Source organism: Apodemus sylvaticus, chromosome 6, assembly GCF_947179515.1.
Source record: "Apodemus sylvaticus chromosome 6, mApoSyl1.1, whole genome shotgun sequence".
Taxonomy (NCBI): domain Eukaryota; kingdom Metazoa; phylum Chordata; class Mammalia; order Rodentia; family Muridae; genus Apodemus; species Apodemus sylvaticus.
Genome location: NC_067477.1, coordinates 17,105,135 through 17,124,665, shown reverse-complemented (window position 1 = coordinate 17,124,665; position 19,531 = coordinate 17,105,135). Strand labels below are relative to the sequence as shown.

Here is a 19,531-nt window from a genome sequence, read left to right as displayed (position 1 = left end):
ACAGTTAAAGAGCCTGGGTTTTAGAGCTTGTTGTGTGTATTTGACCCAGTTTTAAAAGTTCTATAAATAGCAGTATACATGCTTAATTTATATGCAGTTTAAAAACTGAGAAGAGAACCAAGGGAAGGAAAGCTCATAATACAGGAGATGAGAGAAACTTAATGGAGAAGTAAATTGCTTGGTTTTAGGAAATTGATAATATTCTTAAAATATCTTTATATGTTTTAAACTTCTGGTTAAAAATTGAACTGGGGCTGGAGAGATAGCTCAGCAGTTAAGAGCACTGACTGCTCTTCCAGAGGTTCTGCCTTCAACCACAGGGTGGCTCACATCTGATGCCTCTTCTGGTGTGTCTGAAGACAGCAACAGTGTACACCCACATACATGAAATAAATAAATATCTTTAAAATTTTTTTTGAACAGTTGGAGCATTCTACCTTGGTTTGTTTATTTTTTATTTTTTTTTTGTTGTATTTTGGATTTGGTTTTTTTTTTATCGAGACAGTGTTTCTCTGTATAGCCCTGGCTGTCCTGGAACTCACTCTGTAGACCAGGCTGTCCTGGAACTCAGAAATCCACCTGCCTCTGCCTCCCAGAGTGCTGGGATTACAGGTGTGCGCCACCACCGCTCGGCAGTTGGAGCATTCTAAATGGCAGTCTTTATGTCCCACATGTAACTAACAGATTTTTTTTTTTATAGAAAAATTGGAACGGTAAGTTATGGGTTGAGCGAGAAGTGTCCAAGCTGAGGTGTTTTTATTCTTTGATGCTGGTACTAATCTTTTGTAGGAAACATGGACTTATTGGAAGACTTTCTTAGATGCTTAAACACCCTAGTCAAGTACACAGAGGCATGACTGATTTACATCTTGACAAAGGGTTTTAGTATGTATTTAGTATTTATATAGTATTTAGGTAAGCCTTGGATCTTACCACCTGGATCCAGTGATGACTTTACCTATACCTTCTTGGTTCTGGGAGTACCGTTGTTGCCACTATTCCTGGTCAGAACCTTTGATTGATTGATTGATTGATTGGTTATTTACTTATTTAGAAACTAGGTCTGTCTTGTCTTTTGACATAGGGTTTCTTGTAGCCCAGGCTGCCTTTGGCCTCCTGCTGGGATTGCGAGGATGTGTGCCACCCTGCTGTCACATGCTCTCCAGAACTAAGTAGATAATAGAGAGCCTGTGAGGCAAGTCCCAGAACTATTCCTTTTGGGGCAGCACTGGTTCAGGAACACAAATCAGATTTGTGATGAGAGAAGACTGTGATTTTTATCTTCAGGTCCTCTGCTTTATTCTTTTGGTCTGTATAGTATGTCTTGTATCAATTTCATATTTTTGCTACTGACTCTGGTGTAATTCGAAATTAGGTATTGTGGTTCCTCCACCATGCTTTTCCTGTGTCCTATTACTTAGGCTAGTTGTGTTTTTTTATGCCTCCATAAGAATTTTGGTTTTATTGTTTTTGGTTTTCCAAGACAGGATTTCTCTGTGTACTCCTGACTGTCCTGGAACTCAGGCTGGCCTCGAACTCAGAAATCCACCTGCCTCTGCCACCCAAGTGCTGGGATTAAAGGCGTGCGCCACAGCTGCCCAGCCCAGGAAGTCATTTTTAGTGTTGCATTGAACCAGTACTTCTATTGTTTTTTTGAGGCATGGTCTCTGTAGATAGACTAGACTGCCCTCAGATTCATTGTGATCTTTAATCTCAGTCTGCCAAGTGCTGGGAGTACAGTTTATGCCACCATGCCTGATCTGAACTAACAACTCTTGTTTATTTTTTTGTTTTGTTTTATTGAGACAGGGTGTTTTGGTTGTTTGTTTATTTTTTTCTATAGCCCTGGCCTTGAACTCACTCTGTAGACCAAGCTGGCCTGGAACTCAGAAATCTGCCTGCCTCTACCTCCCAACCAAGTGTGGGGATTAAAGGCATGAGCCACCACTGCCCAGCAGAACTAAGAACTCTTAATTTATTTAAATGTTGGCTTGCTTTTTGTTTTTGTTTTTTGGGTTTTTTTTTTTTTTTTTGGTTTTTTTTTTTTTTTTTGGTTTTTTTGGATTTGGTTTTTTCGAGACAGGGTTTCTCTGTATAGCCCTGGCTGTCCTGGAGCTCATTCTGTAGACCAGGCTGGCCTCGAACTCAGAAATCTGCCTGCCTCTGCCTCCCAGAGTGCTGGGATTACAGGCTTGCGCCACTACCGCCCAGCTTTTTTTTTTTTTTTTTTTTTAAAAGATCTTCTGTGGCATCCAGACTGACCTTGTACTCTGGTGATCTTCATTCTTGCTTAGCTTTCTGAGAGCTAGCAGGCTAGGTATTGGGCCATTGTGCCTGGCAAGTCAGTGACTTTTGATACAGTTCTTCTCCCCTCTCCTCAGGTTTAAGAAAAATTATTTGGCTTAACAGAATGAATGCTCATTCGTCTCTCTTCTTTGGTTTATGTTCTTTGAATAATGCAGTTCTGTAGTGAGTGGCAAGTCGATGAAAATGGGGCTTTGTAAGGCAAGGCCTGTGCATGGTTTCCATCACTGACTGACTCACTGTGCTAGCCTGGTAGCTCAGGCTAATGTAGAACCCACACCAGTCTTCCTGTGAATATTTTTGGATCTTTTTATAATTAATTATTAATTATTTAATAAGTCTTTTTATTTCAAACTTTTACTACATTTACTTTGTGGGTGTGGTGGTCAGAGGACAATGTGCTAGAGTCACATCCTTCTCTCATATGGTGCTAGGATTTAGCTACCTGGGTTGTCGAGCTTAGTTGTGAGTGCTTGTTTATACTGAATGATCAACCTACTTTTATGTATGTAAGTGTGTATGTAATTTTTTGGTTTTTTGAGGTAGGGTTCCTCTGTGTAGCCCTGGCTGTCCTGGAACTTACTCTGTAGTTTTAGGCTAGCATCAGACTCACAGAGAGCTACCTGCTCTTCTCTAAAGAGCTAGGATTAAAGGCATACACTGCCTGGCATGTACTTATGTTTTGAGAGGTTCTTAAAGGCAGGCTAGCCTCAGGGTCCATATATAAAGGTGAGGGTGATCCTGAACGTGGATCCTCCTTCCACTATGTCCCTGGTGTTGAGGATTACAGGTGTGTGCCCCGTCCCAGTTTTCTATAGAGCTGAGGACCAGCTTAGGACTTGTTTGTTGTTGTACACTCAAAGGCTCTGCCACCTGAGTGACATCCCTGCTGTTGCTGCTGCTGCTCTTTAAAAGTATGGCATCATTAACATTTTTATAATTCCCATTCTTGGAATTAATGATCAAAATCCAGAAAGACCATTCCCATAAATTAACAAATAACAACTGAGAAATAAGTTGTTCTGTCATTTGAATTGGTTTCCCTGATTTACTAACAACTATTGTTTGTTCAACAGAATCTTCCACAATCTGTAATTGAAAATGTTGGCGGAAAAATTTTTACGTTTGGATCTTACAGACTAGGAGTACATACGAAAGGTAGGTAGTATTTTGCTTATTTTGAGCTAGTAAAACTTGTATTTCCTCAAGATTTTGGCAGTTTTTAATGAATCATAACACGAGCTTTGGCTATCATGGAAGTAAATCCTTAAGGAATCTTAATTCCTTAAGATCAGACAGAACTTCTACCTGATTCTGTAATGCAGTATAGTAATAAGCTCAGTTAACCAGTGGAGTAAGACATATCTTCTGTATCAAACAGCATTGGCTGGTTTCTTGCATTGGAAAGTGTAGGTGCAGAGCAACTTCCACTTACTCCGTGGACAGTTTTCTTTAGATTCCTTCTTTCCTTCTGAAGAGTATTACTGGATGCGAGAAGAACGTTTCAGAGCTCTAAGAAAGTGTTGTCATTTTCTTGTCCTCATTTTTTTATTGCAGATAGATAGTAAAATACAGCTTAGCAAAAACTGAACCAGTATGTCCATAGCCACTGGTGATAACATTGAATATTCACTTTTAAAAAAGCTTAATTCTTTTTCTTCTTTGAAAGAAATATGTATTTTATTGTCTATATATGGATTTTCCTATGCATGCATGTATGTATGTATACCACATGAATGACAGGTACCTGCAAAAGCCAGAAGAGGGCATTGAATTTGCTGGATATGAAATTTAGAGGACTGGTCCAAACTGCCCAGTGTTGGTGCTAGGAACTAACCTTGAGTGCTTTGCAAGAGCAGCCAGTGCTCTTAATTAGTGAGCCACCTCACCAGCCCTTAGTCACTAAGTTCTTAATCTTCATTATTTTTCATATTTCTTAAAAAATATTTAACTTTTTTCTCTGAAACAGGGTTACTCTGTGTAGAAACTGGCTGTCCTTGAACTCAGAGATTCACTGCCTCTGCTTCAAAGATGTATATTACCACCACAAGGCTTGATTTCCCTTTCACAAATATGATTCATAGTCTTAAAGGAGACAGGCAGAACCAGTGTGTACAGCTCAGGCAGAAGAGGTCAGACTTTGGCCAACGGTACATTGTGAGGTGTCTCCAGATGGACTGTGTAGGCCTTGACACTCCTCTGTCTCATTGCTTATGTAGTGTGTTCACCTTTGATATGTGCTGTGTGCCTCATTCGCTGCAGGTCACTTCTTTGAATAGGACCCTAGTCTTTTACACTGACCTGATTGTGCTAATAACTCTATTCAAGTTTTTAATTTTAATACTTTGAGCAGAAAAGCAACAAGCACCATTGAAAAACATGAAGGAAAACATGTAATGATGAAATCAACACCATGGATTAGTGCTCTCCAGGAAGGTCCTGGCTCGCCCTGGTTTTGACTTGTGTATAAAGTCCATTGAAAATACAGCATGTCTAAAGAAAATCATCCTCATTAGTTAGCACTACCTTTCCCTACTGGCTGGTTGTGTTTGTCAGGCGGACAGAGTTCTAGAAAGCTTGTCAATATCCTGTCAAAATAAATCTTAATGCTGTTATTGGTAAGATACAAGAGAGTTTCCTTGTACTCCTGTGTGATGGTTGATTTCCTTTTTTTAAGGTGCTGATATTGATGCATTGTGTGTTGCACCAAGACATGTTGATCGAAGTGACTTTTTCACCTCATTCTATGATAAATTGAAATTACAAGAAGAAGTGAAAGATTTAAGAGTATGTATTTATAAGGGCAATTGCCATTTAGTCTGTTGAGAAATATATTTACAGGTAGAGGAATCATTTAATTGAACTGTCATATTTGCCAGACAAACACTCAGCATGCATTTGTCTTTGAATTTTACAATAAAACTAGAATGATAAACATGTAAACTCCTTACAAATTGGGAAACAAAAGCAAACACAATGAATAATCTCTGAACAGCCACATTTCCTATGATAGAAATGGAAGATTTTGAATCCCAAGGCTTGGAGTGTTATAAAGTTCATAATAGCCAAGAGCTTATTTTAGTTGGGAATTATGCTCAATTATGGTGAAAGAGTTTCAAGTGTAATATTTTTAAAAGTAGCAATAGTAGCCACGGAGTTTACCTGTAATCCTGGTACTTGGGAATTAGAGGCTGGAGGAGCCTCTCAGCTGTGTGGTTAGTTTGGGGCTAACCTGGTCTAATTGAGACCCTGGCTCAGACTAAGTAAAAGGTAGTGGAAGCATTTAACCTAGACTTGTGTATGTGGAGCTTCAGGGACTGAACTTGTTCACTTTCTCCCAGGCTGTTGAAGAGGCATTTGTTCCAGTTATCAAACTCTGCTTTGATGGAATAGAGGTAAGGCCTAGTCCGAGTGGGCAGCTTTTGGTGTGGCCTGTCCTGGCCTTGGTTGATTTAGATAAAACTTGATGGCCAGTAAGAATTTGTGAGTTGGTTAATACCAACAATTTTTTTGTCTCAGAAATGGGTGTCCTTTTTTTGTAGAGCATTGTATTAGGTAGGTTCTTTTCTAATTCTTAAGTGGAAGTATAAGCAAAGGATTTAGGACTGGAAGCTACTACAAAATAGTTGTGTAGTATTTTCTTCCCACTTATTCTAGTTCAGGCAATAAGTGTGCAGTCTGGTTTTGCACATAGCCTTTTTATTTAGGTTAATTCGTATAAATACTTAAAAAAGATAGGGGCAGTATGAGCTGTGACAGAGCTTGAAGTAGTTTGATAGAGTTAGGCCCCACCCCACCTAGTTTTTTTGGAGCAGAGAGTTGTTGCCACAGAACTGATTCTTACTTTACTTTTATTGTAAAAAGTAATGGTGTCATGATGGTAATGTTGCTGATTATAAAACTTGAGATACTGAAAGAATGGTAACTTGTTGTCTTTTAAAAATCAAGTTGCAGAGGCAGTTTGTAGAATTGCTATATAAGATACCTAAATTTTGCAAGGTTGAATTATTGGTTTTAATAAGTAGATAAAATTGTTAAATTTGGTTAAGAATTAAATTTGCATAGTTTTGAGTTATAGCCAGTGTTTAAACATAAAGATAACTATAATTAAAATATAAGGTGACTGTTTACCTATTGTCTTTGCTTTCTTTTTATGTGAAAATAAATGAATGTATGAGTTTATACTTACAGCTCCTACAGATACCTAGCAGGACATGATTTCACTGTATGCATCTAGCAAAGTTATAGACTTCTTAATGGTTGAAAGACATGTACTCTTGTTAGGTTCTATTTCATATCACTGTTCCCATGCTTTAGCCTCTGATACTATGACTGTGTGTATACAGCATGGACTTCTTGTGAGGCTGTTGTAGCTATTGCAAGATTCATGGTTGATGAGAGGGCTTTAAGAATTTTTTGTTTATTAGAAAATGCCATAAAAGTAGTTTGACAGATATGGAATGTTAGATCTTATTTTTGTTTTAGATTGATATTTTGTTTGCAAGATTAGCACTGCAGACTATTCCAGAAGATTTGGACCTACGAGATGACAGTCTGCTTAAAAACCTAGATATAAGGTGCATAAGAAGCCTTAATGGTATGTAAGACTTGCTTCCGTTTGTGAGGTGGGGGTGGGCTTTTTGTCAAATACTAAATAACAGTTTCTAAAATGTACGCTTTGTAATGAAGGTTTTTTTAACCAGTGTATATGCATAATGATAGATTAAAACATTCTTTACCCTGGAAGATTACAGAGCCTCGTCTGGTAGCTGATGTGCTTACTGATGACCTTACACTTCCCCCCTGTTGTGAGTGGTATATTATATCCTTAAAAAGACTGACATTTATAATGTTGCTAGTGATTGAGGCTTTACTGTGTAACCCTCATTTACATTTGATAGTTGCTTTATAATCTTATCAGATAAGTGAAAAGAGTTTTCTTTTTTTAAAAAAAAAGTTAATATAACTCATTACCAGTGCTTTGGGACAACTCTTGGAAACTTAGATGTACTAACTCCTTAGGGATTATATATAGAGAGGAAAAAGTCATGAGTTAAGTTTGAGATTAGGCAAACTGCTAGGTGTGTTAGCTATGGTTTAGAATTATGCTTGGGACAGGAACGAACTTGATTTCATGCCTTTTAACTCCACTGAATTCATACAGTCATTCCACCAAATCAGGTTTTAATTTGAGGATAATCTTAGAAAATTGATGATGACACTATCGTGACACCTGAGACTTAATGTTGTGTTTCTCTCACTCCCATTAATCAGGTTGCAGGGTAACCGATGAGATTTTACATCTAGTACCAAACATTGACAACTTCAGGTTAACTCTGAGAGCCATCAAACTGTGGGCCAAACGTGAGTTCAGAATTTGTTGGCTAGCTTATTAAAAACATTGACGCTCTTCATCTACACTAACTTAATCTTTTTGCTTTTCCCTTATCAACAGGGCACAACATCTATTCCAATATATTAGGTTTCCTCGGTGGTGTTTCCTGGGCTATGCTAGTAGCAAGAACTTGCCAGCTTTATCCAAATGCAATAGCATCAACTCTTGTACATAAATTTTTCTTGGTATTTTCTAAATGGTATGTTTTTAGATTATATTACAATAAAATTGATTGTAGACACTGAAGTTTAGTCTTATTTCTGTGACATTTCTACAGCTGGTTTCAGATCCCAATTTTAGTTGGTGGGCCGAGGGTGTAGTTCAGTGGTAGACTGCTTGCCTGGCGTGCACAAGGCCTTGGGTTTAGTCACCAGTCCCGGCAAACACCTAACCAGCTTTAGGTCAAGATACAGCTGCCGTGTTGGGAAGAGACATTGTATGTGAAAAGGCAAACCTAAACTCCATTTCTTTTCCCTAGTTCTGCCAGTGTCCTAAGGCAAATAAAATCTATGCTACTTGTGTGAGCCTACTCTTCAAATAAACTCTGCACTTAGCTACCATAATGTGTTCTGCCATCTGCTCTGTTAATAGGGTGGGTAGAACTCAAACACACCACTGCTTTCACTCTGATCGCTTCTGTTCATAGGCTATTTAGTGATTGTTTTATCTTCAGCTGCCATTAACTTGGCAAAACCTTAAAGGTGTCACTTTTATAACAGTTTTTTTAAAAAAAATATGTTAAGTGACTGAAAAATAAATGTAGTCACTGGATCTTTGAGACTTGTTAGCCCAGGAGAGATGCATTAAAGTCTCCTAATCAAGGTATGGCATGGTGATGAGTTTTGATTTAAGAAAAGACCAGATACTGCCAATTTGTGGTAGTTACTTTGACACCAGGAGTCAGGGTTTTAGTCAAATTATCTTTAAGAGATTTGTCTTTCATATTGCCAACGCCTTCCTTTCTTCATGTGAAGAAAGAATTGTTCTTTGTAGTCATTTGGTAACAGACTCCATGGATTTAATTGATAGCTACTGCTCTTTCAAGTATAGTTCTGCCTTTGTCTTGGAGAGTGAGGTGTGTGGTAAGGTTAGACACAGAACTTCTCTTAAGGCGATCCACGAACATTTTTAGTAGGCCAGCTTGATTTATACTAAGCAAAAGAAACATTTTTCATCTTCAATCTTTATGCCCAATGAAGTAGCATTAATACATTTTATAACATGACTATTATATATAATAATCACGGGAAGCATTGACCTTGATAACCTTTACAGTTACTCCTAGCCCCTTGACTATAGCTAGAGGTCACTTCGCATATGCCCGTGGATGGAACTAGTATGAAGACAGGAGTTTCTTCTTTAAATGGGATTAGCCTTGTTAGATGTCAGGTGAACACACTAGATGTCTTGAGGTGTCACTTAAGTTATTTGAATAGTGCTATATCAGTTCTTCCGCAGAGCAGATATCTGACAGATATCTGAGTTTGAGGAAGCTACCATGATATGATTTCATAGAGGAATATTACGTAAACAGAAAGGAATGAGAGGCTGTGGTGTATATGCCAAGTGAGTGAAGCAGGGTGGCATTCACAATGCTGTATGTTTAACAGAAACGTTTAGATGCTTATGTCCAATAGTCTTATCAAGTGCTACAATCTTTTTGAACAGGGAATGGCCAAATCCAGTGCTATTGAAACAGCCTGAAGAATGCAATCTTAATTTGCCTGTGTGGGACCCAAGGGTTAGTGTATTATTTTTTCCCCTACAAATTCACACTGTTCAATAACAAAAGTCACCTGCATAAACAAGGAGGCCGCCCAGTTCTTACATACGAGTGGATGCACCCATATATCAGTTGTTATAGATGACCTGCTCTCTAACTGTCCTCCGGTGTGAGAAGTGTAATGCTGTACCCTGTAAACCACAGTTAATTGTATCCAGTTGGTATAGATTTCACTAACAACTTATTCCGTATAGCACTATCTTGTAAGTCAAAGTTGTATGGGCGTTTGTGCTTTAAAAAAAATAAAAGGATACTAAAAATCCCTGTATATTTTTTTATTTGATCTAAGTATTTTGTTAAGTTGGCTTGTTTTAGAAAGTTCTTGCATAGTGTTTGTCTGTAGCATATAGCTCCTAAGCAGGATGGCAGTGACTGTGCTACAATTGTAAAGTCTGGTTTAGGTGTTTGAGAGATGCAAAAATGTGTTAAGGAAGATCACCTACCTACCTTGTTGAAAAGTTACAGATAGCATTTACTGCTTAGACTTTTTAGGTATCAGTAGCATTAGCTTTATTCATTGATAAAAGGGGTTCATTGGAATCAAAACTTTCCTGGTTTTTGAGATCATAATTTGTAGAAAATTTTTTATTTATCACAATATAAAAATCTTTTAAGTCCTTTCGGGCTGTGCCCCAAGCTGTGTGCTCTCAAGCTTCCTATGCCTCAAGGCATGTAAGGGACAGTGCAAGCTGTAGTTGCCTTCCTGTGGATGAGCCACGCAGTGTACAGATGAGCTGTCTAAGTCACCCTGTTGTCTGACCAGCCCGGAGCTGTTCTGCCTCTGTTAATAAGCTTTCACTGAGAGCTCAAGGTTTCAAGGATAGTCCCATCTATTTAATGTGGCTTTTCTAAGAGCACTTAAAAGTGTAATTTTGCAGGCACTCATTTATGCTGCCAACTGCAGAAAAGCAGTAGATTTGCAGCTACATTCCCTATATTTTACTTTGCTCTTGCCAGCAGGTACATGCAATAGTCGGGTTGCAAGGTAGTCATACCTCCATCTTGGGAACAGACTATTGACTAGGTCTCTCATTCTGTTAAAAAATTTCTATAAGACAGTCTCTTGACGTGTTTTATTTCTCAACTCCAGCTATGAATGAAGTAAAATGTAATCATTGGTTCAGTTTAACAAGGGGTAAAAGTCCAAGTATCTGTTGTATATGTACTTGAAGAAACTGATTGGCTGTTGTTGTATGTAGGTAAACCCCAGTGATAGGTACCATCTTATGCCTATAATTACACCAGCATACCCACAACAGAACTCCACGTACAATGTGTCCGTTTCAACACGGATGGTCATGGTTGAGGAGTTTAAACAAGGTAAGTGTTTCCGCTTCTGCTGTACTTCATACCGAAGGGTCTGCCTACTGTTGCCCACCCAGCAGTCAGCTAGTTGTGCGATTGAATTGAATTGCCAGACTGGGTTTGTGCATTTATTTTTGATTATATATTGGAGAGTAACTCAACAGTGTTTAAGCAGTTTACTCAAACAGTATGTTGCAAAATAAAGCAGCACTTAAAGACTTGGATATTATGGCTTGGTTCAAGGCTATGTCAGAGCCTTCTAACATCAGAGCTGATGCCATTTTGTCTTCCTGGGTTGTGCAAGGGATATACAGACTTTTTCACTCCTCGGAAAAGAACCTGGAGTGTGGTTGTGGCCAAAACTCTGCCTTTGAGAAGATCCTTGACTTTGGGCCCCAATTTATTGTAAATTTAAAGGTATTACTAGTTGTCTTAATTCCTCAAAGACCAAGATGGCTGAAGGTGTCAGGTAGAAAAGGCTGTGTGTGTACCATCTTCGGCTTTAAGTTGACTATTCTTGTGCTCCACACAAGAGTAATCAAGGGGAAAGACTAATTGGCCTTTTAGAGATAGCAGTAACTTGATTTTAAAAGGCAGAAACATTATATGGGGAACTTTAATTCATCAGGAAACTACTATGCTTCACTTGGAGCCTTCCTGTGAGCACAACGTTGAGTAATAATGGCACTTTACCCAAAATGTGATTCTCAGAAAATTCTCCACTGCTTGTGAAATATGTGTAAGAATGTACTCTAAGGTTGCAAAGTAAAACTTCCATTTGCTAATGTTCAGGACTAGTGAATGCATGTGGTATGTTTAAAATTATTTAAAATTCTAACTTGCTAGGTTGAAACATACAAATATTCTAATATGTTTTTAATTTAGGTCTTGCTATCACAGATGAAATTTTGCTGAGTAAGGCAGAGTGGTCCAAACTTTTTGAAGCTCCAAACTTCTTTCAAAAGTACAAGTATGTATTTTAAGGCATGTCAGCCATGTTGCTCTTATGTAGTGGTTTCACAGTGGCATATGTGGGATTTCCTCTTGCCAGATTAGTGTCTGTACAATTTTCCTTATTGTCAAAAAGGACTTAGCATTTTTAGTAAACTTTTTTTTTCCTTTGTTGGTACAGTATATTAGCTTCACACTTTTGTTGCTTGATTGACTAGCAGTCCTACTGTGTGTCAGCAGCCTCAGTTCTTCTAGGTCTGTCACTTATGAACAAGATAGTGTGCACTTTAGCAGGTGGGTGAGCGCTTTCTCAAGAAATTTCTGCGTTTAATTCGGAAAGCTTATTGGGATAGTTTAGAACATGCACAGACCTAATGAAATGTCGGTGTTTGGCTGATTACATGTTTTCAATAATTGGTAGAACATTTCCCCCTTCAAAAATATGTCTGCAAATAGTTTTCTAATAATTTAAGTGGGTATAATTTTTATTAATGTCTTTTAATTTTAATGCTTTACTATCTTAGAGGTTAAAAGCCTCGTGAATTGTGTTGTATTGAAAAATGTAAGTTACAATAAATCTTTAAAAAAGAACAAAAATTAAATATGGACTCGCTTTATTTGCCCTGGGCTGAAAATTAAGCAAAGTCCCACTTAAATTTTTGCTTTAATGCTTGAGACTTTCTTGACCATTTTTATGTTGGATTGTGTTTTGTTACAATAATTTAAGCAAAACTATTTTATACTTTTCCCAAATTAAAAGTAAGAATGATGACCTTCATGATGTCTCCGTGTTTTGTTTCTGTATCTTGCATGAAATGCAGTGATGGAGTCAGTTTGCCTGTTGTGTTCGGGAGCACTGTGTTGTCAGAGTCGGAGCAGTGTAGTGCTACGGTGCTCCTGGTCACGCCATCTCTGGGCTGGCACTATCATCGGCACATCATTCTCTTTCCTTACTGCTGAGGAGATAACTGATGACCATTAGCAGTCATATGTGCCAGAATTTACTTGAGACATAGTTAAAAAAGAATAAGGCATTAAAAGGTAGATACCAGCTTTTCTCAGTTGCCGGTGTCAAACATGAGCTCTTCTTTTCCTGTCTCACATCTGTAATTGCAAGAGCTGGAGAAAGATGGATTTCTACTTCATGAGCTTGGGCTTGAGGGAAGGCGAATGCTAGTGTTGACTGCACCATGCTGTTACACTGCAGCACTGCTAGGACTGTGAGAGACACACACGCTGGTGGGTCTCCATCACACCATCTGGAAGGTCTTGGCAGCCAAGAGGGTTAATAATACTTTTCTTGACACCTGAAGACAGTCATGCTTTAAAAAACTGAACAGGAGGCTATAGCAACAGGTTTTTTTTCACTAAAAATTAAACCTAAGTACCCCGGAGAATGTAAGATCTAACTACTCTGCACGCATGCCCATCAAAACAGCGAGGACTGCATTGGGCTCACAAAGGGGGTAGATTGGAGCAGTTTAAACAGTGTGTTTCCCATGTGAAGCATCAGTTACACTGTAGCATAGCCTGAAGTGGTAATCAAGATCCAGAAGAATTGAGGCTGCTGACGCACAGATCAGCTTTGTGTAAAGCAAGCCTTTTTTACTTAGGATTTTAAATTGTGTAGAATTCTATTCTCAGAAAGGAGGGGAACCATAGGAGAGAATTCATTCACCATAAACGTCATTCATTTTCAAACAGTGCGATGGGAGTTTGCCTGAAGAAGGGAATGGTATTGTATTGTAAATTTCTAAAGTTTTAAGTAAATACTCTTTGTATTTTAATAATTGTAGCTTGTTAAGTAACAATAAACCATGGGCTTTAGGAAATGTGACTAGTGGTCATCTTATACATTATGTTTTACTAGAATCAGGGAGGAAAAGCAAGGAAAGCAAGTGTAATGACGGTTGTGTAAAAATTAGCCTCACGATTGCTCATAAAATCTGAGTTTGCCTGGACACCCAGGAGGGAGGCAAAGGCAGTAGAACCAAGATTTCAAGGTCAGCCTGAGCCACATAGCAAATTCAAAGTCAGCTTGGAATATATGAGCATCCCCTGCCCTAATAAAAAACCAGCAGCACACCTTTAGTGAACTGTAATTCTTTTTTATGAATTTTAAAGAGCGTTATAAGGATTTTGACTAAGAGATAGGTTTTTCTTTCAGTGCTTGGTATCTGAGCTGTCATCTACACAGGTAAAGTACTGAGATGAAATGGCCAAGAAACCTACTTACAGAATGCTTTTTTGGTAAATAACTATAACAACTTAAGTATTCTTAGAACTTTTTATTAGGAAAATACTCTACTAGATGAGGTATGTTCTTCTTAGCTGGAGAACATTTTTACATTTTAATTCATTTAATTCATACCTATAGCTATATAAAATCTTAGAGGAAAGGTAGTAACAGTGGCATTAACCCTAGATTTTTCTTGGAGACATTTGAGCTAGTTGATGTCTGGCAGGCATGAAGAGTATCATAGTTTGGGGGATTATAAAACAGTCTAGAAATGCATCTGCTCTGGAGGATTCTTGAGATTCTTGGTAATTGGGTACCTGGTGTTTTTAAAATGTAGAGTTTGGGACTAGAAGGATACTTAGCAGTTGGGAACACTGGCTGCTATTCCCGAAGATCTGAGGTTAATTTCCAGGACCCACATGGCTGCTGACTAGTTCTAAGGGATCTGTCACCCTCTTCTGGCCTTTGTGTTACACAGACATACACAGGCAAAATACCCATACATAGAAAACTAAGATATATAAAAATGCAGATTTTTTTTTTTTTAAGAAAACTGATTGGAGATTTTTGGTTTCTTGGAGAAGTCACTGCTTTGTAATAAATTGTGTTAAAATATTTGCAGCTTATTTCTTTTAAACTAATTGATTTTATATCAAGTTTATTAAAACATAGCTACAAATAGATTTATCCCATAAATGGTGTTATGAGATATTTATAGGTAAATATGTATGTGTGTTTAAGTATACAGAGAAGAAGGAACATTACCCCCCCTCCATTGGGATGTCCTGAATAGTCTATAGCCTTCAAAAACTTGAATGGCCAACAGAATTATGTTAAAATGGATTGTATATTTTCATATTTGTAAACAAAGTATTGTGGTGCATCATTTAATCTTTTGCTGAATATCCAGGTGTTCAATAAGAGTATTAATTTTCAGGGGAGTGAGGGAGAAAACTGCTTTATTGTTGTTGGGTATGGAGGTGCTGGCCTGTAATCCCAGCACATGGGACGTGGAGGCCAGAAGATCAAGTGCCGTCAGCCTGAGGAATAAGTCCACTTTAACTGTACTAAGATAGCACTGGGGAAGCTGTGCTGTGTGAAACTTAGGCAACCTGACGCTTGTGAGGTTCTGTGCGCCTGTCTGCTCTGATAGCTGCTACACCTTGAGAGCGCTTGCATCTCCTCTCTCTCTTCCCATAGTGAGATCACCTCTTAATGCCTCAGTAACCCAGAAATGTGATTAAGCATGTCAGGATCTTGCTTGATTTATATGATTCCTAGTTTGAGTTTCTGTGTACACAAAATGCATGAACTTTGAGTGCTTTTATGTGACTCTTGACTGTATTTGGCTTGTTTGAACTAATACCAAATGGGAAAGGAAGAACTCATTCCCGTGGGCTGTGGACAGCATGGCTCCATAGCTGGGCATACTTAATATTTCTGTAGCCCCACCTCATTTCTGCTTGTTTATAAACTTCTGTTAAGTTAGTTAATTTTTGACAGTACTTTTCCACAGACTCATGCCATTCTCGTCCAGGTGGCATGTAATTTCTAGAGCTTGCAAAGTTGTGAGAAGTTTGAATCACTGTTTATATAGATGGGCTTACTGTGGTTGGTAGTTGTGTCTGACTCACAAGCGTGTTTGCTTTTGACTGGCAACAGTACTTGGGAGATGGGGAAGAACAGCAGAAGGTTCTCAGACTTTTCAGACTAGCTTTTGCTGGTACCTTCCTGTCTAGTATCCACTAGGTAATAATGTCAGTTTGAGGTAAAGTTTCTCATGTAAAACTCAGCTTGCAGTATTTAGAAAAGATAAACACAGAGTATTATTTTAAGAAAAAAAGAATTGTCTAGTAATTTAGTTGTAATTCCTATTCAAAAGTCATAAGAATAGATACTTGCCCATGGTGATGTTTTTTCAAGTGTAAACTTGGGATTTCTACATTTTAAATGTGATTTAAGTTCTGAGATGAAATCACTTATTTTACTCTCAGGACAGTCTTAACTGCAGGTAGCCTGTTGCAGTGGTTTGTACCTTTTGTTTGAGTAGGTGGTTGATAAATACCATATGATATTACTGGAAGCCTGATGTGCTTGATATTATTTTTGAAGTCAACTTTTGTAGTATGTATATTAATGATTATTTTTGTACCAGGAGCCCTGTTTTTTTATTTCCACGGAAACATTTTTCTACGACCATCTTGTTAATTTTCTAGGTAGAACACTGTTGGAATCTTGATCAAAATTACCATGTAATGTTTTCTCAGCCTTAAAAATTCAGCTACTCTTTTGGTAACTATTCATAGTTTGTCACAGAAAATCCAACTTGCAAATAGTGAAACCATGGACTTTAGCTTACATGATTTTATGTGCACACTGATTGGAAAGCCCCTTGTTGAATCAATGTTGGTCTATAAGTGTGAGGAACCTTATTACATTATGGTTGTAAGATCCAGCACAAAGCACATAAATAAAGTAAATAGCATGTTGTCTTTATCTTCAAAGGCATTATATTGTACTTCTAGCAAGTGCGCCCACGGAAAAGCAGCGTCTGGAATGGTGAGTAGTCAGAGGAGGCTTTCCCCAAAATGACTCAGATAGACAGCTCAGCACGCAGGTGTGGGGGGCAGCCACTGCTCAAGGAGCCTGCTGACTACTGCGCTGGAGGGACTGTGGCGCTGCTTGGTGGTGCTTACCGGTGCCTAGCGTAGCTGCTGACAGTTATGCCTGACATAGTTCTCATGATTTTTCTGTTTGGACAAAGTTACCTAGTTTTCTTTTTTTCATGGAGTTTGTCATCTTTTGGTAGATCATAACTAAGTCCCGTAGTTTTACCTTTGGGGGAATAGCCTTGGTATATGTATTTTTTATATATATAATATTTATATTACCTTTTTTACATGAAAACTTGATTTGCATATGAATTTTCGTAGTCTCATTAATATTAATGACATTTATCTAGGGTGGGCTTGGTGGAATCAAAAATTCGCATCCTGGTTGGAAGCTTGGAGAAGAATGAGTTTATTACACTGGCTCATGTGAATCCCCAGTCATTTCCAGCCCCCAAAGAAAGTCCTGACAGGTAAGCATGTTTCCCATTGAGTCCTGCCCTACCCTCTCACCTCCTGGGTGGATGTGTTCATAGGCACTTTGAGGTTAACTTTTGAGGCAGGTTGTAGCCCAGAGTGGCCTGGAACTTGTGGTCCTTATGTCTCAGCCTGGACTTTTCTGGGCTTACAGGCACATGCAACCATTTCCTTCTGGAGGGAGATTATATCTGGATTTGATTTTTGCTCATTGATGTATCTGCAGCTTACTGCTTTTTATTTTTTTATTCATTTTTGATTTGCTGTATGAGGATCGGTGGAGAAGCTCTTGATTATGTATCTGAAGTTGTTTGATTTTTTAACTTGCTGAGTTTTCTCTTCTGGATATAACTTTCATCAGGAAGTTGAGTAGGATGCCTTAGTTTCTCAGTATTCCCTTGTTTACCAATTTTGAGTAGATCTTTTTTCCTATTTAGCATTTATATCTGTGCTTTCCCTTATCAGAAACATTGAATACTTTCTTGAGAAGAATTAGCCCTGAAGTAGATTTGTTTTCTTTGGTAATAGTCCTTGATAATGAACTTTCTGTAATCTGATTAGGTATTGATATTCTGTAGATCTGTCCAACTCCAGTTTTGAGTTTCTACCTTTCCTTCAGTTTTATATAATAGTTGTAGGCCATTCTACGAAGCATCTACCTTTATTCTTTATTTTAAGGGAGTATATTTTGATTTAAACTTGCCAGTGCCTGGTTGAGGATGGAATGCAGACCACTGCCGAGCCTGGTAAATGGGAAGTAGGCTCACCTTTTTTGTTTAGGGTCTTAGAAGTCAGTTGATGCTTTTGTTGTTGCTCTTACATTTGGAATTTAGAACAATATGAGGGATAAACTTTGAAGAACGGTTGATCAGAAAGTAGAAGTTAAGGGTCACTTGAGTTTGAGTATTTTAGTGAAATAGATTTAATTTTTTTCCTTTGAATCATTTAAAGGAATTACTTGAATTTGGTTTTTGAGATAGGATATTGTATATAGTCCAGCCTGGCCTCAAACTGGTGATCCTCCTGCCTTAGCCTCGAAAGTGCTGGGATTACAGATATTTTTGTTGAACCACATAGGGCTATTTAGAAAGTACAGATTTGGTATTTTTGAGACGGGGTCATACTTTATGGCTCTGGCTATCCTGAAGTGCACTATGTAGACCAGGCTGGCCTGAAGCTCACTGAGATCCACTTGCCTGTGCTTCCCAAGTGCTGTGATTAAAGGTGTACACCACTATGCCCAGGGAAAGTATAGACTTTATATATGGAAATTATATATATGTAACACTTTTCCAGAAAGCATTATTCTTCTCCCCAACCCCTTACTATTTGGAGCACATTTAACAAATATTAGTGCGATGAATACTTTAGACTCATCAATACAAACACAGAACATGTAAGGCTGTTGTTTGGGAAGTGTGTTTGTATGGCCGTGGCCTAGATGACGAGTGTGGGAGGGCAGGCGTCTTCGATGGGGTTTGGACTTAGTCACTTAGACATTGGAGTTACATTTCCTACGTCGCTCGCCTAGGCTGTCAACCCCTCAACAGCCATGCTTTCCCTAGTCCTAATGGCCTGTGGTAATGTTCTTTGCAGGGAAGAATTTCGCACAATGTGGGTGATTGGGTTAGTGTTTAAAAAAACTGAAAACTCTGAAAATCTCAGTGTCGACCTCACCTATGATATCCAGTCTTTCACAGACACAGGTATGTCTTTCCTTGAATAATGAACTTGTCGGTGTTCCTTGATGTACATAGTAATGCTTTTTGTAGTAATTTAAGTACTGAGCAGCAGTCATTAGAGTAAGCTTTGCATTTGGTAGTGTTTAATATAAATAACTTCTTTATTGACATAGACCTTAAAGTTAGATGGGACCATTTGTAATTCAATTTGTTCATATTTTGAGGCAACAACCTAAGCTGAAATTTTGGTAACTTAAAGACGTTTAACTTACAGTATAGATAGGCCAAGGGAGTATTATTAGCTCACATTGAGAGCAGGGCAGTTATGTCTGTATGGTGGATGAACTTGGAATCTTAGATAAAAATGAAATGTTTTAGTTGAAAGCTTTAAAGTGGTAGAGTGAGTTGTCAAAATCTTTGTGATTGTGTGTAGATGTACACACAGCAGTTCAAGGAATTTGAACTTACAGGAATGCTGGTCCATTGTTCTAAAGCACTAACCCTTCCTTCTCTTGAAAACATCTTCCAGATCACACTTTAAAACATGTTCATTAGTATTTTTACTTTTCTCACTGAGTTTTCCTTTTATGAAAATTGATCTAACATTTTATTAAAATTTAACCAACTTAACTAAAAAGAAAGAAGGGTAATGGAGACAATTTATTTCAAAGTCACTTTGACACCAATTAATTGTAGTGAGGAGAGAGGTAATCTCTTTTTCTGCTGTTTTGCTTTCTGGAGTTTGGGCTCCACCAAACCCAGTGCTCTCTTGCGCCTGCCTGCCTG

The 19,531-nt window shown here is 38.2% G+C and overlaps 1 protein-coding gene across 5 annotated transcripts in view; it reads left to right on the top strand.

The window, feature by feature from the left end:
• Papola (poly(A) polymerase alpha) overlaps positions 1–19,531 on the top strand; it is a 52,446-nt gene that overhangs the window by 16,443 nt on the left and 16,472 nt on the right. For all 5 annotated transcript variants that reach the window (XM_052185131.1, XM_052185133.1, XM_052185130.1 and 2 more), the window contains exons 4-15: positions 3,381–3,462; positions 4,982–5,091; positions 5,646–5,699; positions 6,790–6,901; positions 7,579–7,668; positions 7,760–7,898; positions 9,368–9,440; positions 10,682–10,802; positions 11,673–11,757; positions 16,483–16,536; positions 16,940–17,059; positions 18,660–18,769. In XM_052185131.1, the coding sequence (XP_052041091.1) occupies positions 3,381–3,462; positions 4,982–5,091; positions 5,646–5,699; positions 6,790–6,901; positions 7,579–7,668; positions 7,760–7,898; positions 9,368–9,440; positions 10,682–10,802; positions 11,673–11,757; positions 16,483–16,536; positions 16,940–17,059; positions 18,660–18,769 (1,150 nt within the window). The remainder of the gene's footprint in view (positions 1–3,380; positions 3,463–4,981; positions 5,092–5,645; positions 5,700–6,789; positions 6,902–7,578; positions 7,669–7,759; positions 7,899–9,367; positions 9,441–10,681; positions 10,803–11,672; positions 11,758–16,482; positions 16,537–16,939; positions 17,060–18,659; positions 18,770–19,531) is intronic.